Source organism: Martes martes (assembly GCF_963455335.1).
Source record: "Martes martes genome assembly, chromosome: 1".
NCBI lineage: Eukaryota > Metazoa > Chordata > Mammalia > Carnivora > Mustelidae > Martes > Martes martes.
In genome coordinates, this window is record NC_137888.1 from 93,585,046 (window position 1) to 93,610,425 (window position 25,380).

At 39.3% G+C, this 25,380-nt stretch overlaps 1 protein-coding gene across 1 annotated transcript; it reads right to left on the reverse strand.

Annotated features, from left to right (window-relative positions):
• Nucleotides 1–12,136: 12,136 nt before the first annotated feature.
• LOC308343064 (proteasome subunit alpha type-1-like) lies at nucleotides 12,137–20,196 on the reverse strand (the record flags this gene model as incomplete). The annotated part of the gene is given in 3 exon segments (XM_080803917.1): nucleotides 12,137–12,312; nucleotides 12,315–12,956; nucleotides 20,118–20,196. Coding segments are annotated over 3 exon segments (897 nt in total).
• Nucleotides 20,197–25,380: the final 5,184 nt, after the last annotated feature.

The following is a 25,380-nucleotide window of genomic DNA, read 5'->3' on the forward strand; positions in this document are numbered from 1 at the left end:
TTACTAAAAGCAGGAACTGTAAAAACATAAGAGATTCATTAGATGGGAGTAATAGCAAACATTTCTGCTGAGTATTATCATCAGCAGAGTATAAATTAGCTGAAAATATTATCTTTCTGGAGTCCCTGGGTGGCTCAGTCAGTTGAGTGTCAGACTCTTGGTTGGCTCAGATCATGATCTCAGGGTCCTGGGATCAGGCCCCAATTTGGGCTCCGTGCTCAGTGCTCAACTTGGGATTTCCTCCCTCCCTTTCCTTCTGTCCCTCCCCTCACTGGTGTGCTCTCTCTCTCTCTCTCAAATAAATAAAGAAATAAATAAAGTCTTTAAAAAAATATTATATTGCAAGGGTAAAAATGAACTATTGGGACTTCATCAAGATCAAAAGCTTTTGCACAGCAGAGGAAACAGTCAACAAAACCAAAAGACAACTGACAGAATGGGAAAAGATATTTGCAAATGACATATCAGGTAAAGGGCTAGTATCCAAAATCTATAAAGAACTTATCAAACTCAACATCCAAAGAACAAATAATCCAATCAAGAAATGGGCAGAAGACATGAACAGACATTTCTGCAAAGAAGACATCCAAATGGCCAACAGACACATGGAAAAAGTGCTCAACATCACTTGGCATCAGGGAAATACAAATCAGAACCACAGTGAGATACCACCTCACACCAGTTAGAAGGGCTAAAATTAACAAGTCAGGAAATGACAGATGTTGGTGAGGATGTGGAGAGAGGGGAACCCTCCTACACTGTTGGTGGAGCAGCCACTCAGGAAAACAGCATGGAGGTTCCTCAAAAAGTTGAAAATAAAGCTATCCTACAACCCAGCAATTGCACTACTGGGTTTTACCCTAAAGATACAAATGTAGTGATTTGAAGGGGCACATGCACCCCAATGTTTATAGCAGCAATGTCCACAATAACCAAACTATGGAAAGAACCCAGATATCCATCAACAGATGAATGGATAAAGAAGATGTGGTGTATATATACAGTGGAATACTATGCAGCCATCAAAGGAAACGAAATCTTGCAATTTACAACAATGTGGATGGTACTAGAGGGTATTATGCTAATCACTTAGTCAATCAGAAAAAGACAATTATCATATGATCTTTCTGATATGAGGAATTTGAGAAACAATAGACAGAGAGGATCACAGAGGAAGGGAGGGGAAAATGAAACAAGGTGAAACCAGAGAGAGAGAAAAAACATAAGAGACTCTTAGTCTCAGGAAACAAACTGAGGGTTTCTGAGGGGTAGTGGGGGTGGGAGGGATAGGGTCGCTGGGTGATGGAGGGTATGTCCTATGGTGAGCACTGTGAATTGTGTAAGAGTGATAAATCACAGATCTGTACCCCTGGAACAAATAATACATTATACCTTAACAAAAAATATATTATCTTGCTTGGAGTCCGTTGTCACCTTTTCTGAAAATAAATGTTTTAAGTAGTATGAGTGTGTTGTTATTGTATGTCAATGTGTATTATATTTCCATTTTTTTAGCTAAGTTTTTGCTTAAATACAAAGCTCATTCCAAGGAGCATGATACAAGTGTTGCTCCTAACCAGGCAAGCGGTTCAGTAGGTAGACCATGGGTTCAGAACCAGATGATTGAGATTCCCAGCCTCTCACAGGCTATTTTCTGAAACACCACTTTGGCCAGTGCTTCTCATGCTTGTTTGAGAGGTTGAGTTCTTGCAAATCACAGTGCTCCCCACAAAGCACAATGGATGAATGGATGAAATATTTATGTATTTCACAGAATGACAATTTTACTGGCAGAAACTACAGTTCTAATACATGGATACAGCATGCAAGAACAACCTGCCCTGAGTCCTTTTGGAAGTGAGCATCAGTTTTGTTACTGGTAAGACGAGGGTAATAACACTATCTCACAGAAGGAGACCTTTGATCCTTCAGCTGGAACCAAAAACGCGCTGGAGAGCTTTGCTTCCAGTGCTAATGTAATGATCACTGTAGGGCACGCTAGGACTTCTACCATCATTCAGCATCCATGTGTGCCAGATACTATGCTGAGCACCTTGCAAATATCTCACTGAACTTGAGAACTATTCTGCTAGGTAAGTATTTTATTACTTCGGTGTGACAGATGAGGGCAATATAAATGGTTCCCTGCTACAGATCATTGGCAGAGTTCACTCCTTATTCATCTAGCAATGGGCCGCTTACCAGCCCATGCTACCAGCTCCTTCTCTCTTGCTAGAAATTCGCTTTCTTCACCAAAAAATTAACATGTGGATTTTGGCCAAGCAAGCCTCCATGGCACCATTAACCCTTTCTGAGTTAAAAATTCCCTTTGACCATCCATTGAAAAACGTGAACCCTCTTCCCAGAAAAATGCACATAAGCAAATATGCCATCCTGCATTCAACTTCAAGTTCCCAAGCAAAGAACTTCTATTCTACAGAGTTTAGGAAGACAAAGAGGGCTTTTATGGGCTCCAAACTGAATATGACCTACTATTCCAAGCACTGGCCTGAAATGTTTTCCTTAGCCATTTTCCTGATCATTTTATTTTTCAAATATTTATATTGATCAAAGATTAAACAAGTCCTAAATGTCAAAAATGTTTCTTGGCACCAGGGTGCCTATAGAGTTTCCAAAATTTTTTTTAAGGCACTAGTCATCAAAGAGACTATCTTTTATTAGTAGACAATATCAGTTGAGATTAGTGAATGTCCAGAGAATGCTTGTTTCTCTTTCTCTTGGTATCTAAATGAAATAAGATACTTAAAGCATAACAATATTATTTCTCCCTCCTGGTTTTTTGACATAAGAAGAGACTTGAGCTGTTGACAAAAAATACAGAGGTGGGAAACACAGAGTTTGGTGGTTTCTATAACCTTCAAATATGAAAAAAATGAAGCAGGAGTGGGGAGGGAGGCAGAAAGGGAAAGAGAGAAGACAGAGATCAGATATTTATACTCAGAATAATTTGAAATTGACCTTTGTTGTGCATCCTGTAGAGCCACAGTTTTCAAAATGTGCCCTCTGAACCAGCAGCAGCATCTCAGGGAACTTGTTAAAAATGCAAATTCTCAGCCCTCACGTCAGACCTCTTGAGTCAGGATCTGTAGAGATGACACCCAGCAGCCTGATTTGAACAAGACCTCACAGCAATTCTGACTCATGCTAAAATCTGAAAACCACGGGGGTGGACAGATCTTCTCTGACAGACGTGACCCTGCCTGCTGGTCCTAAATCAAACCACTGATTCTGTAATGAACAGGGGACATGAGGGGCGCGATGGTGAGGAGACTAGTGTTCACTGAGCAACGACTCCAAGTCGGGCACCCCATGCCCGTGGTCTCATTTCACCTCAAGCCCTAAGCATGTTTACTCTTATCTCCCTTTTAAAGCTTCTTCTTATAAAAGAGAGAGTCTGAGAGATAACACCACTCCTCTAGTTTACAGTCCTACTAAGGAGTGGGCTCACGGTAGGAAATTTGACAGGTATAAAAAGTTATAAAGAAGAATCAAGGAATACCCACAACTCCACACAATTCAGTGTACTTCCATGTAGAATTTCCCCCTATCTAAGACCTGATTTAAAGCCTACTTTGTGGTCTCTAACAGAGTTCAGGTTCCAGGGAAGGTTCCTTTCTCTGAGATCTGAAAACCCAGGAGCCAAAGCCTTAGCCCTCAGATATGTCTTGCTTCCCCCTCTGAAAGTAGATGTCCAGATCCCTTAACTCTCCCTCCATCCCTGTGTATGATAATACACGGAAATAAGAACTTCGTGAATTAAACAAGTGAGCTACAATAAATGCTGAAAGCTGACCTAAAATGAAGTGGGAGCTAAGACCCTCCTCTAAGATTGAGCAGAAATGACTTTAAGCCAGATGTGAAACAAGCTATTTATGCTCAGTGCCCTAGAAAAGGGATGGAGGCTCGTTCTAAGACGTGCGCATCTTGTGCCGGGGGTTAGAGAGAACTGCTGTTTCTGGCACCCGCCGCAAGTATCTGTCCGGGGCGGGACATCATGGTCTCTGTACCACGAGCCAGGCATTGTGCTCCAGAGTCAGGGAATGGAAGTCATCAAAATTCTGGACGGCACTTTGTGATGTTTGGATGGTTCTCTGTTTAACCCCCTGTGGAGGCTGGTGTGTGTCTGTTTCATGCCAGACTCAGAGAAAATAGCGAAGATAAAAGACACGAGGCTTAGGCTTATAGATGTTGTTTTCATAAAGTGTTTGTTTTCCTTGCTGTTAAGACCACTTGTCCAAGTGAATCATTTTGAGTTGTGTTTGATTAAAGTACCTCCAAAAAAAAAAAAAAAAGCCAAATGTTTTTAGAATATATAGCTGTAGGAGCCAAACATAATGAGTTTCCTCTTTTGGGAAAGAAAGAAAGAAAGAAAGAAAGAAAGAAAGAAAGAAAGAAAGAAAGAAAGAAAGAAAGAGGAGGCATGGAGGGGAGAGGGAGGGAGGGAAGGAAGGAAAGAAGGAAGGAAGGAAGAGGCAGGCAAGAAAGAAAGAGAAAGAGAGAGAGAGAGAAAGAAAGAAAGAAAGAAAGAAAAAGAAAGGGGGAGGAGGGAGGGAAAGAGAGAGAGAGGAAGGAAGAAGGGAAGGAAGGGAGGAAGGGAAGGAGGGAGGGGTGAAGGAAGGAAGAAAAAGGAAAGTTTAGCTCTTTTGCTTGCCACTGATTCTATGAAACCTGGAAATAATTGCTGTCCCCTGGACCCAGAACTCCTTAGCTTTCTCCTAACAAAATGAAAATGAAGACAACCTGCAAAGATTTTATATGGCAGAGGGGTGCCTGGGTGGCTCAGCTTGTTGAGTGTCTGACTCTTAATCTCAGCTCGGGTCTTGATCTCAGGGTCATGAGTTCGAGCCCTGCGCTGGGCACTATGCTGGGCAGGGAGCCTATTTTAAAAAAAGAAAAGATTCTCTATGATAGAGATTTGTTGTATTTAGCCTGTGGATAATTGAAATTTACAATTAATAATTTTTTCAGAAGAATGCCCTTTAGTTTCAAGGGATCTTTATTATGTGTGCTAATGAGACAGTTTAGGAAAAGAAAGGAAGTGAGTTGTTGTTTTTTAAGATTTTACTCGTTTATTTGTCAGCGAGAGAGAGAGAGCGCACGCACACAAGCAGAGGAAGGGGCAGAGAGAGGGAGAAGCAGATTCCCTGCTGAGCCAGGAGCCGGATGGTTGTGGGAGCCCACCCCAGGACCCTGGGATTATGACCTAAGCCAAAGGCAGCCGCTTAACTGACTGAGCCACCAGGACGTCCCAAGGAAGTGGCTTCAAAAAGGACACTACCGTGACGAAAGTTAAGGAGTAACACAAGATACTCACTTGTGAGAGAAAAGTTTCCTCATGTTTTACTTTCCTACTTTTGAAGAGGCAACGCATTCGTGTAATTCAAAATTCGTTTGGTGCAAAAGGACAGAGAGTGAAACAATCTCTACACGTCCCTGTTCCACCCGTTTTCCTCTTCAGGGCTTCTGCAGAGCCAGCAGGGTCTTTTGTGCTCTGTCAGAGGGACACTATGCATGAACAAGCAACACACATAGTTCTTTGACCCGATTTTCTAATGCCAATAGGAGCACAGTGTTTGACACACACCATTCCACGCTTTGTTTTTATGCTAAAAATGTCTCTTGTATATGTTTACGTTTCAGTACATAACGGACTTTTCTCTCTGTGATCTTCACCTTACAATCATGCCCTATAACACAGGTTCCTTCTGTTTGTATCTGTTTTGTCCCTTACTTGATGGTTTTTCTGTGCTTTTTGGTTCTAAGCCTTCTTGCAATTCCTCTTACATTTCATTTGGCATAAAGGACGATCGGATCTTTGTGCCGCAGTGACCCTAAGCTTCTAAGAACTCTGGTGATGGCACGTCTGAAGAACGTTTCTGAGGTTGGAACTTGAAACTTTCTGGAGAGACAGATATGAACAGGAGGTAAGGAACGAGGAGTAGAGACTGGAGAAATGGAGCCAAGATTAAAGAGAAAAGTCATGTGAAAGAACTAACATTAGGGATACACATATCCCTAATATATTCATCATTGATCATGATTTGAATGATCGAACCAGTAAAAGGTATTTTTCTATGAGGGGAGTCCAGTATGTGCAGAGGTGGCTAATATACTAACGCAGTGGAGGAGGGATTACGCTGGATAGGCAGCTGGGATTGTGCGTGGTAGGCTACAGACATCCGCATCGTCTCTACAGATGCTGAATGCAAGTCGATATATTTCTACAGCCAATTTGGGAAAAAAAAATCAAAAGGATTAAAAATGTACATGTCGTATGAAATTATTCAGAAACTCCTATTAAGAAAACAAGGATAAACAAACTTATCACATCACTTAAAACAGCAAAAAAAATAGAAACCACCCAAATATCAAGCACAAGGGATTAACGAGTAAATCATGGTGTATCTGCAAGCTGAAATACTATGAGCTGTGACACGTTTACAGACATGAGAAAACGTTCTCCATAAATTTCTAAATTTAAAAGAAATTATAACAGCAAAAAGGCTCACTCTGTATATCTATTTCAATGTAATGATAATGGCAAGTGTTCATTGAGACTCACCATGTACCAGACATTTTCAATATCTTAATTCCTTTAAATCTTACAACAACCCCATAAATTAGGAGTTGTGAGGTTTTCCAGTTTGCCGTGTGAAAACTGAGGTACAGAGCAATTAAGCAACTTGGATGAGATCACACAGTTGGCAGGTGGAAGGCTGGGACTTGGACCCAGGTGTTCTATCTATACCTACACGCTTAACCACGAGCGACAGTGCCTACCTATGTATCAAGAAACCTAGAAGATAAAAGAGAATTAGGCATTTCCTTTTTCCTATGGCAACCATGATGCATCTCTGCATGGAAGGAAGTCATCCTTTGAAAGCAGCTCAGAGGAGCACTGAGGGAGGCGGGTCCAGGGTCAGTTGCCTGGCTGTTTTGCAAGGCTTCGGTTCTGATAAGGCTGATATGGGAAACTGAAATCAGGCGTAAACAAAAACTTTAAGGAGAACTTCAAGGGACCAAAATGAATCAACTCAGTACTTTAAACTGAATTCAATCACAAAATACGCCATGAAACTGTCTGGATTTAAAAAGAGAAACAACAATAACATACAAATATTTATACATCTAAATTTGCATAGTGATCAACTACTTATTTTTTCACATAATAAATAATTTCTTTAGTCTGTAATGATTGCATTAGGATACTCTTTTTTTTAATTTAAATTTAATTAATTAACATACAGTGTATTATTAGTTTCAGAGGTAGAGTTCAGTGACTCATCAGTCTTCTATAACTCCCAGTGCTCACTACATCCGTGCCCTCCTTAATGTAGGATGTTGTCTTAAAGTGAGTTCTCATCATGCACTTACAATCAAATTAAATTAAAATATTAAAAATAAAAGAGCAAAATAAGGTTCTTTGTTAAAAGATAAAACAGAATCCAAATGTCTCCATACTCACCGAGTATACCGAATAATTGTGTAAGGAGACATTGGTCATATTTTGTAACTTTTCCTGGGAAATGCTTTCAAAACCAGTTTTATTATTAATTTATTATTCTACATTGTTTTTAGCAAAAAAATCATTTCACCTACATGATTTACCATACTTCTCACCAAATGACTATGTTTCTAAAAGTTCAAACTCGCTGACAAAGGAGGCTTTGCCACTACAGAGGCTTTGTTAAAAATAGATTAAAGCTTTTCAAGACTCAAAGAGCAATTCCTGTAACATCTTTAGTAATGTCAACATTGTTAGAGTAAGTATATCTTCCTAAGATGGCTCCTGAGAAATTCTGACATTTTATTTATAAACAAAAGCAGTCACATTACCTTTTGTTAATCACATATGTAACTTCAAGTTTAAAAAATTTATTGTATAAATTGAGTTATATTTATATACACATATCTAGAATTTATTTCAAGGCATGTGAGCACAGGGCTCCTTAAAGTACACGAAACACTATTTTCCTCTTCATTGAATAATGGTCTGGGGCCTTGAGCAAACTAAAATAAAGTACACTAATTTTTCAGTTGTATGTTAAAGCCTTAAATCCGCCACATAAATATTCCAAAACCAAGTCAGAGCAGTAAGCTGATGTCTGGATGGAGAGCACAATCAGAGGGATTATTCTAAGTCTTTGAGGGAGCAGGGGAAAAGTGTTCCTTGACCTTCTGTACTGAAAGGCTCCTTTTCATCTGGTTTCAATTCTCTTGTTTGTGCACCTTGCCATATTTATTATTGAATTCCTGATTTCTTCTTGTTTCATGTTCCATGTTCCAATGATTTATGAGAAATTGCTGATCTAGATGTTTTCTTTGGCACCCAGCGAATGCACAGAGCCCCCGAAGAATGCTAAGAGAATAACCGTGTTTTGAGCTGCACGACGCCCAAGTTCAACACACCCATCAATTCATGACAAACGCCAGCTGAAGATGCTTTAGTAAGACGTGTTTTTCTTCTTAAACACAACAGTAGCAAGGACCACAGGTATTTTTCCCCTCTTTGGTGGATGATTGCTAATAGAAATGATAAGATTTTGTCCTAAAATAGTGAGTTGAGGAGAAATCTGGCCAAAGTTAGTTTTGTTTTGTTTTGTTTTGTTTTTTAGTTTTCTAAAAATGAAGTAGCTGGGTTTTCTATATCAGGGATCTGTCCTGTTTGGTTTGACTAAGAAATGAAATATGCTAATAACATTTCAGTTAATTTCTAAGTATCTCTGTAAAGCTGATTTAGTTTATAGGTGTGTAGGGAATGAGAGGGTTTTTTTTTTAAATGGTGGCCAGCTTTCTCTTGCTTAACTAACTAAAGACTAATTAGCAAGTCTAATGTGCTCAGAAAGAATCATCTAATTAGATAAATTTTGCAGGCAAATCAAAATATTTGGAGAATTTTCCCTACACTTCTCTCCACTAGAGGGGGTTAAACACATCTCCAGAAAACCTTGTTCTCACTGAATTTCATCTTTCTAGGCAAGTAAGTCCTCCTGTATTACCAAAATATTATACCGAGCACCTTAAAGCAGACACGTATACGATGTCCTCGCAGGCTTCGTGTTTTTGACCTTGCCTATAGAATTTAATAATTTTTAAATTACTACAGAGTGAGGCAGGTAGTATTAATAATTGGGATATCAAGTCTTAATTATTTAAAACTACATTCCTCATTTATTTCCATCTCATTTCTTCGAGTAAAATCAGAAAAGCAGCATAGACAACATGTAAAGAGGCTAAGACATGATAATATATGGTGCACTTGCAATAAAAGGTATATAATTGTAAAAGGAGGAAAGAAGTCCCTTTTTTCTATGATAAAAAGGGAGAGAATGGATGCTTTTCCTTGTTGCTCCTTTGCACACACGCATCAGCTATGCTAGTACACCTTGAACAATTAATATAGTTCTAGTTGATTTTAATACATCAAATGTTCAGTTCTGCAGGTCCAAGTACTTAAATCCTAGGATACTTAAGGAACAATTGAAGAAATAAAAAAACTGAAGATTTCTCCTGTGAATTTCAAGAATTTTTAAATACATACATCAATCTTGGCTAAATTCCAATGTGCAATTTCCAGATTGTTCTTTATGGAGCTCATCAACCTAATTTCCAAAACTCAAAGTTAAACACGGTGGGCCACAAAGTTTTTACTTCTGAATGGAGAGATCCAGTATGATTTTCATTTTTCTTTATACTTTCCTATATTGTATTGTTTTTAGAGTGCTTATTACTTTTGTAATTTGGAAAGGTATTAAAAAAAAATCCTGAGTTGCCAAACACACACATCAAGTACAATGTGTGGCACAATGATGAAGAAACGAGTTTTATTGAGACAGATTTTCTGAAGGATTGCTACTTACCTACTCTGCCTTCTGGGATTCAGAAACATAGCCATAAATGTAATCTTCTTCTTTTTTTTTTTTTAAGGTTTTTCTTATTTATTTGGCAGAGAGAGAAAGAGGGGGGAGCAGCAGAGACAGAAGGAGAAGCAGGATCCCCGCTGAGCAGAGAGTCCATGGGGGACTCCATCCCTGAACCCTGGGATCATTATCTGAGCCGAGGGCAGACACCCAACTAACAGAGCCACCCAGGTGCCCCGCCATAAGTGTAATCTTGTATCTATCTAGTGTAGGTACCTAAGTCTCTTTTCTAAGAATTTTATAAAACAATTAAGAAGAACCAATCTCACACTAGAAATGATTTGTGATAAAGTTTAAAAACATTTAAATGAAGGCCAACACAAAAACAATATAATATAAATAGTGTACAAATAAAACTATTATCCTCAAACGGTTCTCAATTCAGAAGAAACTGTGAATCAGAAGCTATTAAAGAAGTTACTTAGGGAGGCCATGGTCAGGTCTAGATTCTTGAATTCTCATAGCCTAGTTCAATGGCACCCACTGCTACCTCTTTGTGTCCCTCGTGGAACCAGATCACATGCTAGACTGAGTCCTCACTCAAACATTTCATTTTGTTATGTTATGTGTGAATTCATAGTCTTTCTATGTCCAATTGTTCAAGGCTCAGACTTTAATAAACAATGTCTTCTTTAATTATCATACTGCTAATGACCAGCTACTTCGTCTCTGGTTGCTAGAGCACAGACCTTTGCAGATACAACTCCGTTCCAATGTCATAAATGTCCGCTGTTGTTCTCTGTTACAAAACACCTTCTTCTCTCTCAGACAATGGGTGCAGAAGGGTTTTTAGACCCCTGGACCTGCCAGGCAGTGCCCTAAGTGTTTTCCTTGAAGATGTAGGCTGTCACTCATCCTTACAGGCTGACTCTGTCTTCTCCTCACACCAGTTCGGACTTAGGCCCCTGCCCTGTTTTATACAAGAAACACAGTCATTCCCAGCATTTGGAAATTTTTTTAGAATACACTTTATTACAGATCCCGAAGGAGAAACAGTAAAGAAGTCTTATGGTACACATTTTCAGCAAACCGCTGCAAACATCCGAATCGGAGTTGACTCTCCCTGGCCCCTCCAGGGGTTTTTACCCCTCGTACCCCAGAAAGGACCTGGCCCCACTGGTGCCTTTCCTTCCTCCAGTCACTCACCTGCAACCTGACTTGCCTACTTGTACAACAGTCGCCAGCAAATTAGAAGACCTCTTTATAAAGTGAAGGGGAATTATGAATAGCGATTTTATTTTCTTCTGTTACCTTCACACTAAATGGGCACAATGAGGCCTCATAATGAGTTTCCCCACCCCCAGTTTACATTAAGGGAGCCCCAGGGACAAAGCCAGGTTTTCTCCAGAGCTTCATTCCATAGGACTACACAATGTCTATTTCCTTGTACAATCAAAAGGTGTCTGTATAACTCTCGCATAAATGAGGGGGAGATACCCAAATCAAAATCCAGACAACTACAGATCCAGGGATGGCTTTTATAAGGCAAGACAGGGGAAAAAAACCCCACAGAATTATGTTTTTGTTTGTCACTTTGTTTTAATAATGAAGGAAATGATCTCAAGTTCAAATCCAGCTTTGAAGTTTTCTTCCCACCTGAGTCATATCAAAAGAAAAAAAATCATTTTTAGGCATCAAGAACTTATGTAGAGTAACAATAAGACACACAATACTCCCCCCAGGCAGATGAAACAATTTTATTTCACAGTTGTCTTTATTTTTTTTTAATTTTATTTATTTATTTGACAGAGAGAGAGATCACAAGTAGGCAGAGAAGCAGGCAGAGAGAGAGAGAGGGAAGCAGGCTCCCTGCTGAGCAGACAGCCCAATGCGGGGCTTAATACCAGGACCCCAAGATCATGACCTGAGCTGAAAGCAGAGGCCTAACCCACTGAGCCACCCAGGTGCCCCACACAGTTGTCTTTAAAACCACAAAGACACTTTGTTCTTCATATAAAAACATTAGCACAGATAACTATACTTTCTAGAAAATGATTGTATAGAGCCTGTCAAAGAAAAATGCACACACCATTATATGATTTCAAACAAGTTGCTTGGGAAAAACACACATGGACTGATTCCCAAAACATACCATAGGACCACCCTGCATCTTTTGGTTCACAGTATAGATTATTACCAGTAGTGCTCCTGCATTCTTACAGGCTTGATAATATACATATAGACGGGTTTACGACTTAATGTTCCATCAGTTCACCAGCCTTTTCTGCAGGTTCATCAGCAGGCTGAGCAGGCTGTGCCCTTCTCTGTGGTCTTTCTTCAAGACCTTCCAGGAATGGAGATACATCATCATCATCATCATCATAAACTCCCAAGTCTTTACCAACAATTCCAATGGAAACATTCTTTGTATTAGGTCCTGTTGTGCAGGAAGTGTCCCTTGTAAGACATGCAGAACACGTTTAACCAGTTCATTCAAACTGCATTCCATAAACCCAGAGATGTGTCTCTCCAGGTAAGTACGAGCTGAGAGAGAACGGGCTCCAATGGACAGGACTCCACAGTCAAAATAGTTGGCAGATGGACAGGTATGGAAAATGTGAGGGCCCATATCATCATAACCAGCAACAAGCAGTCCAACACCATATGGTCTCTGGCCATATTGTTGTGTCGGTATCTGGGTCTTGATTCCAATTAGAGATGCAAGATGAGACCCAGGAAACGGTCTGTCAAATACAAATCTGGAATCCAAACGCTCCTGGAACATAACATTACAGAACAGTCTAGCATCGGCAGTAAGTCCTGTAACTGACATACCGATGTGCTTGTCCACATGGAGAATTTTTTTCTGATGAGTTACAAGCTCTGACTGTGCTCTCTTCAATGCAACCAACACGGCATGGGGTTTTGATTTCAGACCAACTGTGGCTGAATCTTGTTTGACAGCTTCCACTGCATACTCAATTGGACTAATCCTGCCCTGAGAGCTCCAAACAGTGACCTCATTGTCATATTGGTTGCAAAACAGGGTTCCAATGTGGGTCTGGCTGCAGCTTCCTGCACAAGTGTGGACTGAGGAACGCTAAGCCACAGATTCTTAACCCCGACATTTATAAAGATGCATGCAGGGGGCCTGGGTGGCTCAGTCGTTAAGCATCTGCCTTCTGCTCGGGTCGTGATCTCAGGGTCCTGGGATCAAACCCCGAATCGGGCTCTCTGCTCAGCACAAAGCCTGCTTCTTCCTCTCCCACACCCCCTGCTTGTGTTCCCTCTCTCGCTGTGTCTCTCTCTGTCAGATAAATAAATAAATAAATCTTAAAAGAAAAAAAAGATGCATGCAATATAAACATATACGTAAAAGAAAAAGGGAACACTAGGTAATTCATTGAATAAAAACCTATCGTCATCATTAGTAGAAAAAACTGACATGGTAAAAAAGGCCTAGCAGGAAAAGACCCAGTAAATACATCATAAACACCGGCACTGTTGTGGAGCGTGATTCTTGTGTGTGTATAATCTTGTATCTATACCAGATTAAGGTTAATTGTGTAGTAATAATACTAAGGTTTGGCAAATGGCTATAATGGAAGAACTCTGAAGGGAACTGCAATTATTTAATCTGAAAATAGAAATCTGAGGAGAAAATCAATAGGTGTTCTATTAAAGATCTACCAAAAGCAGACACATTTAAGACAAATTAGAAAGCATTTCCTAAGTAGCAAAATCACCGCATTCTGGAATGTAATGCCAAGGAAGGTGGGCAGTCTCCTTCCGTAGGGGTTGTTTTGTTTGAAGGGAGGGAAAGATGACCACCTCTCTTTCAGAGGCTAAGGTGATTTTGTTTTGTCTGGAGAGGATTAAATGATCTCTCCACTGTCAGTTTAGACTGTAGGTGCATTGTGTTCTGTGTTATTTTTCAGATGTTCTTAAAGACAGTGGAAGACCAAGACGCACTTTTCAGAAGGAAATTAGGAGTTTTACTTCTAGTCATATTACCTATAATTAACTAATTTTGGATTTTTAAAATTTCTTATAGTACCTTCAAAAATAAACTCTTGCATAATTATTTTTCTTATTTACTAAAAAAAAAATTACCAGAAAATCATAAGCTATCTTCTAAAAGCATTGGAGACCGCTGTATTTTGGAATTCAATACTTTTCTAAATTTGAAAAGATAACCTGGCACAAATACCATATATTATGCGACACCTCCAGCAGAGCCACAGCAGTGTCCATAATCAAACATGTTAATATCTTTGCAGTGACTCACACAAACATTCACACTAAGTGAGGAAAAGATTATAAATAATTTCACATCAATATAGGCTATATTTCCCCATCAAATAAGTTACAAAAATCTTTGGTTTTCAGAATGGGTTACATGACAAAGTATAGAATGCCCAATTAAGTTTGAATTTTGGATAAACAACAAAGTTTTTGGATATGTCCCAAATATTACATTGAACCTACTTACACTAGAAATTGTTATTTAGTGTTTATACAGAACTCAAATTTAGCTGAATTTCTTGTTGGTTTTTTTTTTTTTTAATTTGCAAAATCTGGTTTTTGTATTTCAGAATCCCAACAAGTGATTGTGGACCTGTTTCTAGAAATATACTAATTGAAATACTATTTTTTAATTAACATATAATGTATTATTTGCCCCAGGGGTACAGGTCTGTGAATCATCAGTCTTACACATTTCACAGCACGCACCATAGCACATACCCTCCCCAGTGTCCATCACCCAGCAACCCTAACCCTCCCACCCCGCTACCCCCCAGCAAACTGTGAAACCATAAGAGACTCTCCTAATTGAAATACTATTAACAGCTATCCTAGGAGAAAAGTTTGGTTTGGGTATTTTTTAAGGGGGTCACAAAAAGTAAAGTTTTTAAAATATGCTATCAATAGCATGTAAAAAAATAAGACCTGTGCAAATGCACCCATATTAACAACTCAAGATATTTTAAAAGTTAGAAGTAGCATGGCTACTCCAAAAACGATTTTAATTTGCATCTCTTTCTGGCTCCACCTTAAAATTCTTCATCTATAAAACATTCCTTTAATAAAATTCATGAAATTCTCATGTAACAAAGATATAGCTCCATCTAATGGAAAAGATATCCAATTACAGCCCTTCATGAAGCTAGGACTATTTTGTAAAACTATAAAGCGTATGTAGACTATACACAGTCATACACACGTGTGCGCACGCACACACACACACATACGCACACACAGAATGGATGCTTTTCTGTGCCTCTCTGGGTTTTTTTTGAAGCCAGAAAGGACCCAAAAGTAAAGTAGTCATAGCTTTTGCAAGATCTGCTCTTTTCCTTATATTGGACTCTGAAATATAAAAATGTAAGTATATTTATATTTCATAGTCTATTTTTATATATATATACACACATATTCATACATGTAAATATAAATATAAATATTACACTTTCTTGTGTAAGCCTTCTAGGCCAAGGGCTTGAGGGTCCTATAAAGCGTTGTGAATTTGAAGGGGAGCAGAATATGTCACCCCAAAATATGCCACTTAGGCATATAGATTATCTTGAATTAAAATTACTTGAGAAACAGTCAGTACAAGGATAATCAGAACCTCCTCTGTCCCCCCTGAAAACAGAAAATAAATTCCCCATGCGAAAGTCACCTTCGTTGTACCATGAGGATAGGAAGGATTCTTATCACCAGAGACACGATTTAGGGCTGAGAAGGCTGCAAAAACAAATCTTGTTACTTCGTTATTAATTTGCTACCCTAAACCCAAACCCCTTTGCTTTGTCAATTCTTCACAAATTCATTGTTTCCTTATCTAAAAGGCATAAAAGCTTCCTGCTTTGGTCACTGCTTTGAATTTCATATTTTTATGGGGTTCTTGTGCATGCAAAATTAAATTTGTTTTTCTCCTGTTAACCTGTCCTATGTCAATTTAAGTATTAAGTTAGCTAAAGAACCTAGAAGGGAAGAAAGAAAAATTTTTCTTCCCCTAAAAACTGCATGCAAAATATTGTATAATTTGAATGTGTACATTCTTCTGGAGAGAGATTTAGATCCTTACTAAAGGAGCCCATGAGCCACTAAAGGTTACAAAGTTTTCGCTGTACTGCCACGTGCTTCTCCCCAGGGACTATCCGCCTTTGCTCCACTGTTTTTCCCAGATGACCACAAACTAACCCAATACCAGAAAAGTTCCTTCTCTGCTGCTGGCTGGGCTCAGCACTTAAATACTGAGCCTGAACCAAACACAGGCTTCACTGTCAACAAGAAAGAGCCTGCCCCATGAGGTTTACAGGCATTTTTCTTTTCTTTTCTTTTCTTTTTTTTAAGATTTTATTTTTTTAAAGTAATTTCCACACCTAATGTGGGGCTCAAACTCATTTTGCATTGCATTGCATTTTTAAAACAAACAACAGCAAGATCTAGCAGATGTGGAACCAGGGACTAAAGGTAGGGTCAGAGACAAAGGGCATTAAAATAAACAAGTCATTCTTTCAAAATTTTCAGTTTATCTCATTAGCCTTCTTGTTAAATAAGGATAGTTCAGTTTTCCTACTGATATCATTTTTCTGAAATTTTATTTATTTATCACCCCATTTAGAAGGGAAAACCTTCTATTCTGGAAGTACTTCAGTTGACATTTCTCAGTATTAATTTTATTTATAAATAAACCACGTCTTCCTTGTATAAGGTATTTGAATAAGAACTGTTATAATCAAAGGTTGATTTATTTTGGAAATATCTCCCTCTTGAGGTCATTACTATTTATGCCTCAGGAGATTATAAACTTGAGCACTCTGTTAGATACTGGTGGGTAGAAACGGAGGTTAAATAGGGCAAAAGTCTTGGAGAACAATCTAGACGCACCTATTAACATTACAAAACCCATAAATACTAAGGTCTGTAGGCAAGGACAGTCTTGCAAGCAATATGTGGTCACAAAACTGTAAGCCACCTAATGTCCAGCACTGGGTAACTAGTCAAAGTGTGCTAATGCTCACCACAATGAAATAACATGGAACTCCTAAAAGCTAGAAAATCTATGAGTACTGACATGGATTTCTCCCTCCTAGACATGCTTGCACATACATTTATACATATATAAAATTGTCTCCAGATGAATATTGGTAACAGTTGTTGCCTCAGTGAGAAGAAATCAGTCTGCAGGGGTCAGCGAGAAGACATACTTTTCACTGTATACCCTTTTACATATGAACTAAATTTTTAGCCATCTATTTGTATTATTTGTAAATTAAAAAAAACAAATTAAATGTTTCATATTTTTGAAGTAGAACTTAAATACAAAAAGTGCACAAGTCATATGTGTAAAGGACAACAAATGTTTACAAAGTTAACACATCCAGGTAACAAAAACTCATACTGAGGAAAAAAGCACTATCAGTATTTATTTAAAAGAAAATCCCACATATTTTATCATTTTATCTATAAATATTTCAGTATGTATTGTTTGTGAAAGAACTGCAATCTAAAATGGAACCAGAGGAAATGAGAGAGAATCTCACACATGCACCTTTAGGAAAACAACACTTAAGAACTGAGAGACTGATTTCCTGCAAATGCCTGATTTACGGAAGACTGACACTTAGCTCCTGACCAGTGAACATCCACCAAGAAACTCTTGCCTTCCTCAAGCCAATGAACTTATTGTGTGGACTCTGGCTGGACTCCCCCTTTGCACTCCTTGCCCATAAATACAGTTCACCCCAAACAGACTCAATCTGTACCTTGTGGAGCATACATTTTCCAAACTGCAGTTCCTCCGCTAATAAAGTCTATTACTAGTAATTTAAGCTTGCCTCAGCTTACCTTTTTATTTCAGTTGATTTTTAACAGATAAAAATATAACCTTAATACCATGGCCAAACCCAATAAAGTTCACAATAATTAAATTTTTAAATGCTTAATGCTTACATTTTTTTTTTAAGATTTTATTTATTTATTTGTCAGAGAGAGTGAGCACAGGCAGACAGAGAGGCAGGCAGAGGCAGAGGGAGAAGCAGGCTCCCTGCTGAGCAAGGAGCCCAATGCGGGACTCGATCCCAGGACGCTGGGATCATGACCTGAGCCGAAGGCAGCCGCTTAACCAACTGAGCCACCCAGGCGTCCCAATGCTTACATTTTTTAATACTCAGTTCATGTTCAATTTTCTTTGCTGCCTCAGAAATGTCAATTTACATTTGATTTGTTTGAATCTTAATCCAAACAGGTCTACACATTATATTTGGTTGATTTTTCTCTTAAGTTTCTTTATTCTGCAATAGTCCCATCCCTTTTGGTTAATGCTACTTCTTTGTTGTGGAAGAAACTGGCCATTTATCTTGTAGAATGTCTCACATTCTGGATATGGCTAATTGATTGAATCCTCCTGGTGTGATTTAACATGTTCTTTATCCACTGCATTTTTTGGAAGCCAGTAGATAGACCTAGAGAGTATGCTTCTTGAGTTGGTAAGTAAAAATGTTCTACCATGTTGAGGAAATGCTATAGATTTTTGTAAACCAATGCACAGAGGCTCACAAATAATGACCTGAAAAGTCCCCAAGCAAGGAAATGTTTAATTTTGCTGAACTGAGCATTACCCCATGCGTTTTGTTGTTGTTGTACCACCTATTACATTCACATGGAACCAGAGTCTTGTTTTACGCAGTCCAATAAACTCTGGGCGGAGATCTGAATGGTCTTCTCTGAGTTCTGTGATGTTGTGTAGTATAAGACGCACTGCAGATGCTCACGAGTGTGTTGGCAGCTTAATCCAACAGATGTTTATTGTGTATTTTCCATTTACAGAGTATTATACTTTCAACTACTGTTTCTGTTCTCAAGAAGACTGAATTGGTAAGTCAGCGTGTGTTCAGGAAGCAAATGCACATGCTCCTTTAAAGTGCGAAGGCAGTAAAAAACCCAGCTGTGCATGTTGTAGAATTATGGAGTGGAGTGGCTTGGTGGGGTTCATCAGGTAATCTCCAACGGCAAGATCAGCTTTGGAGCTTAGCAACAAGAATTGGCAGCAGATCTGAGCTGATAAAGACCCCAGAAATCATCTGGTATAGTTTCTTCATGACATGAAGCCCAGGAATAGCAAAGGACTCTCGTGGCTGATGAGGGATACAGTTTAAGATTAAAACCAGATGTTCCTGCTGCTAAACTTAGTGAAAGCCTGGGTAGGTCCCATTCAAGATAATTTCTTTGTAGGTAAACTGCTCTGTTTTGTTTTCTCTCTGTTTTCTCACATAAAAAAATCTTTTAGGATTTTCTCTTTATCCTATGGAGTTCTGAAACTTCTTCAGGATGTGTCTAAGTATGAGCTTTTCCATATGAACATCTTGCCTGGCTTACCGCTCTCCCTTGAAGTGTGGGGATTCAAGTTTCCTTTAGGCTGAGGAAAACTTTCTTCTGTTCCTTGTATTTCCATTTCTGGGTCAGTTGTTTCAATTTGTTCATCCCAATTGTTTTTCTGTGATGTTGTTTGCTTTGTTCATTTTGGGTGATCTTTGGTTGATCCTCCCACATTTATGAACAAAAAATCATGTTAATTAGTTGACTTGGGACCCATTTGCACTTTTAGAAGTTTATCCAGAAATGTACACAGAGATCAAGTTGACCTCGAAGTATTCACAGGCTAGTGAGGAAGGAAAAAAGTAAACAAAAAATCTGTCAAAGTGTCAGCACACCTGTGTTGCAGCTTGAGCAAAGAGAAAAAGGTGGTGGGATTAGTTTGTGTGACAGAGGGGTCCAAGTGTGCCCCTCCCCCAACTCCTGTAGCTGTTTTCAGCTCCTCCAGGGTTGGGCTGGAAATGCAGGCAGGTCGCAGAAAAAAGGAAGGAGCAGACAAGTTCTGACTTAAGAGCTATGGTTTGGTGGTGTGGCTCTCTGGACAAGAAGTTTAAGACTTTTTCTTTCTCTTGGAGGATACGTTTCTGAATTTCTCAAAGATTTATCACTGTGAATCCTTAGCTCCAATAGTTGTGACACAGGCAATGCATTTTCCTAGACTTTACACTTACTACCTATAGCCCCTGAGTATTTGGTGACACATTCTACAGATTCTTTTCATTTGAGAACCTATCTCTCTTCCAAGTAGTTCTCTTAGGTAGATAAAAACCTCACCCAGGCCTGGTCTTTCTCTGTGGACCACATCTGTTCCAGAAGAAACACTAGTTCATCCCTGCATTTGTGGAAACTCACCTCTCATCACTCTGTCATTGTAGGTAAACTGCTCCGGCCACTGCCTTTGGCCTGAATTTCCCAAGGGTGAGTCAAACATGCAGGAGTCTTCAATTTCTCATATGTCCTGCAAGTAGGTAGTGAATTAAGGCTTACAAAACTGGAACCTGAGCAGCTCTTCTGTAAGCTCTGCAGAGACTGTAAACACCTCACTTTAGAAAGTGGGCGCATTTGGCAACTTTAGTTTTGTTCTGTTTTGGGGGCCTCAACTGAAAAGGGAGAGACAAGGTCCCATTATAAAAGCTTGTTTCATGCCTAAATGAAAAGTCCAGAGGTGATGAAATAAGGAATCTTCCCAGCTGTTCCTTCCAAGCAGTGGGCCAGCTCTCATGACTGATTTTATTACAACAAACATGTTTGCCAGACAGCCTCTATCAAGCCAATTTGTGGGTCTCAGGCAGGGTAAAAACAACAACAACAAAAACCAACCAACCAAACAAAAACAAACCTTGGTTCCCCAAGAAGCTGAAGGGAGCCAGTTGAATGTGCATCACTATGAGAAAGGATTACCTGGCAGAGAGGAGGTTAGAAACATGTTTACATTAAGCCATTTACAGGGCCATCAGCATTGAAGTCAGACAGGCCTGGGTTGAGGTTTTAATTTGGAACTTATTCACTCTGTGACCATGGGTGTTTAGCAATCTCAGCTCTTGCTTTCCTGATTTGTCTGAAAGGGAAGTAACAGCTAACTTGCAGGATGGCTACAGAGATTAAATGAGATGTAGGATATAAAGATTCTGAAAGAGAAGGCCCCCAATGAACAGTTGCCACTGGAACCACCCCTCCATAGCCTAGAATCCCTTTGTTCTTCTTTGTTCCATTAATTCCTACCCCTCCTTAAATAGAGCTCAGGGTCAGCCACATCCTCCAGAAGGCTTTTCTGGATTCCCTTTCCCACTACTCATGGTATAGGTGCGTCCAAAGCACCTTGTTTTTGTTGGGTCCGTAATCAAAGGAGCGAGACTGATACAAAGCAAAGGTCAAGCAAAGCTCTATTTTGCGCCAAGCATCGAGAATCAAACTGACCTGCCAGGGCCGTCTCTTACAAAGAGGCGACCTCTCTCTGCCTTACAGACTAGCTTTTAAGGGCAAAGGCCACGTGGTTGGGCCTGGCCACGCACAGGTGGCCAATGAGATTGTAACACACAGAGAAAGCTACACAGTCATGCTAGGTCACACATAAGTGACCAACTGAATTACAATTTACCCTATAGTAGATATTTGAACTAGCCTATCACCTTGGTCAGAATTGGCGCCCAAAAGGTGCCCAAAGGGCGGGGCCCATACTCCTTGGCAGCTAGGGAGACAGTATGCACCCCCACTGATTGGATACCTCCACCTGGCCTGACCCACCCTTGTATTTGGGCTTTGTTACCTGGGACTGGCTTCCGGGACTTGTTTTTAAGTAAGTTCCCTTGGGGGCGGGGGGCAGGGTCAGTTTAAGTTTTACTGCATAAACAACAAAATCACTGTTTAACCGGATGGAGCTGCTCTAAATAGGCCCTTACAGTTATGTCTCTATCATGGCACTAACCACACTTACCTGATTTTTCCTATGTTTGCTTCCCACATTAGAACTGCAGGCTCCTTGAGTACAGACAGCATATCTAAGTCACCCATAAGCTCTTAGGACAGGGCCTGGCAGAACAGAAATCAACAACCACACAATTGTGACATGGGTGGGATCTGTGTAATTCACCATCCTGCTTCAGAGAGATACAGAAAGAGCATTTGTATGTTAATAGATCCTGGGACGCCTGTGTCGCTCAGTAGAGTAAGAGTCTGTCTTAGGCTCAAGTCATGATCCCAGGTTCCCAGAATCAAGTCCTGCATCAGGCTCCTTGCTCATAGGGAGCCTGCTTCTCCCTCCATCTGCTCTGCCTGCCACTCCCCCTGTTTATGCTCTTTCTCTGAAAAATACATAAATAAAATCTTAAAAAAAATAGATCTCTCCCTTGGGGGAATCAATCATCCAATCAATCATAACTGAGAACAGTAGATCTCTGATTCCCAGTCTGGGTTTTTAAATCATAGAAACCTAGGGCAGGGAAAAACTTTCGAGAGTACCACATCAAGCTGGGGAGGGGCATATGCTACTCTCAAGGAGTGTGCATGTCTTTAAAAAAAAAGCTTATTTAACACTGTAAGTTTACATTTGAAAAATTTAAAGAGGAATCTTACTTTGCTGTGTTTTGGACTAGAAATCCCAAAAAACCTTGGTTGGTGTGCATATGTATGCATCAGTCGTATCATGGGGAGGACAATCAGAACTGCATAGGGCAACACCAAGTATCTGTTTATCAAAAGGAGGCAGGTTACTAAACTGATAAACAATGGCCTGTTTGCAACCACTTCACATATAGATCTGCCGTTGCAAAGAGAGCGGTGTCCAAGGTTACAGGGCCAGGAGGCAGCACAGGCAGTCTCCACCTCCGGATTAGTGCTCCTCCACTGCCCCATGCCTGACTATGGCCTTGTGCAGAGAAGTGGCTCAGCCCCATGATGGGAGAAGCACTGGGTGAGGACTGAGAGATGGATGACATGGTGTGATCTTGGGCAAGCCAACATCTGAGACTTGTTTCCTCATATGTGAAGTGGGGAAGATAATATTCTGCCACCCAGGGCTGCTGACAGATCAAAAAAGAAGAGAAGGTCCTTTATAATTTAAAAGTGGCCTTGCTGGCATTTAAATCATCCAGCTTACAAAAGAGTAGGCACAACTAAAGCAGTAAATGTAGACACTGCAACCGCTGCAGCATAACCACAAAGGATTTCCAGATGAGTAGGAAAATCAATGCTAATTAGAACTTCCTCACTACTTCTTCATCAGGGGTAATAGTGTAAGTGGGTAGCTACACAGAAAAAAAGAAATGTAAACTGGATTTACTTGTAAAACTATAAACCAGGATAAATTTAAAACAGAAGGTAGACTTAAATTTTGAAAGTGAAACCACACACGCAGTGGAAGAAAACATGAATGAAGTCTTCTAAAACCTAGAAATGGGGAAAACTTTTCCAACTGTGGCTCAAAATCCTGAAGTAATGGGGCGCTTGGGTGGCTCAGTGGATTAAGCCTCTGCCTTCAGCTCAGGTCATGATCTCAGGGTCCTGGGATTGAGCCCCCCATCAGGCTCTCTGCTCAGTGGGGAGCCTGCTTCCCCATCTCTGCCTGCCTCTCTGCCTACTTATGATCTCTGTCTCTCTCTCTCTGTCAAATAAATTAAAAAATCTTTAAAAAAATGCTAAACTAATGAGAAAAGATTAGTAGATTTAATTACATAAAAATAATGCCTCTAGAGCAACAAGACAAAACAAACACCATAAATATGGGGAAAAGACAAGTGACAAATTGAAAAGAAAATGTGCAAAATGCATCACAGATGAGGGTTTAATAGCCTTACTATGGAGGGAGCTTCTAAAATAAAAAATAAAAAGATCAAGAATCCCATGTATGTCCTACAGATATCAACAGGTGGCCCACAGAAAAAGAAATGCAAACGGTCCTTACCTTTGAAGTGGCACTCATTCTCACTCCTAAGAGAAATGAAAATCTAAACTATCCTGAAAACCATGTCTCATCTATCAGATAGACCAAAAAATTTTAAATGGACACTATAATCTGTTGGTAAATCCACAGGAAAATGGACATTTTCATACATTGCTGGCAGGAATGATAGTGGAGGGAGGAGAATTTGGCAATATGTATTGAAATTATACATTCATTTATCTTTTGACATAGGAATCTCACTTCTACGAATCCACTCCAAAGATCTGAGAGCAAAAATAAGAAAAGACATGTGCAGGAGGCTTTTCATTATAGCACTAATTATAACAAAAGGTTGGAAACAACTCAAATGCCCATCAGTAGGGAACTGATTGAATAAACTATGCTATATTCACACAGAAGTGACTGACTCCAGGATATTATTAAGTGAAAAAAGATAATTTACAGTAAGCTATCATTTAAATAATAGTATATACCTTTATAAAAAATGGATGGATAAACCATAAATTTCTTCTTAAATGGCTATGTGCAAGGGGAGGGAGGCCCTGGAATGAAGGGGACTAATATATACTTTGTAAACCTACTTTGTTTTGGACTTTGGAACCTTGTAAATATTTCATTGAATTATAAAATACAAAAAGACTTTCAGTTTTAAAAATCCAAAGTGAAATGAAACAAATGAACCTGTATATGAAGTTTGTGTCAAAACCAGAGAGAGATGAATCATTTCCAGTGGCTTTCAAACACAGGACTTCGTTCATTCCTAGTGGGATATATCATAAGGACAAAAAGAACTGCAAAACAATCTTAATTGCAAAATAATTATATTATTGGTAGTAATATTGGTATTGCTTTTGAGGGACAATTATGCACATATTGTGAGGTAAAGCAAGTAAGTACTTATGTTGGTGTCATTGAAATTTTCGGCATGGAGAAAGGAAACAGGATGATACAATAGATGAGGTAAAAAAAACTGTCATGCTAAATTTGAATTGGAAGTATCAATATAAATTTCTTAAGTATTTTGAAGTATTTCCTTGCTCTGTCCACTTAAAAGGCCAAGAAACAATGACCAGCACAGTAGCAATGAACATTACTAGCACCTAGAGCACGATCCAGAGCTCCTTGGAGAAATGGATGATTCCAGATCTGGGGAAGGAAATTTGGGAGAGCTAGAACATCTTAGCATACTAGAACCAAGGAAGCAATAAAACATTAATGAGGTTATATTACAGGACTCAGGAGCCAAGTTGAAGAGGCTCCCATTGGCCAAATATGGGACCATTTGAGAATCAATAAAAGTAATTATAATGGCTAAAACTTATCAAATATTTTAACTTGAAAAATTAGTACATAATGGAAAAGAAGTATGTACTTATTCTACCTTCCTTATAGGAAGGAACTGTACCTTGGGGTTAATAGGGAAAGTACCTCTTTTAGGTGCATTCCAGCCAATAAATGAAAAAAGAATGTTAAGAGTTTCCCCATTTGACAACCCCTAGGGAAATAATGAATCTAGGCAGTGGTCATCAGTGGTGCTAACATAACAAAAAGAGGAAAGCTAACATTATACTACTCTTAATAGATGTACACAATGACAGCTGTAAGTATTCTAGCCAAAAAAAAAAAAAAAATCAAACTTGAATCTAATATTTGATTAAGCTTCTAGATCTAACTTGCAATTCACAGGAAACACAGCAGACAGAGGAGTATGTTAAA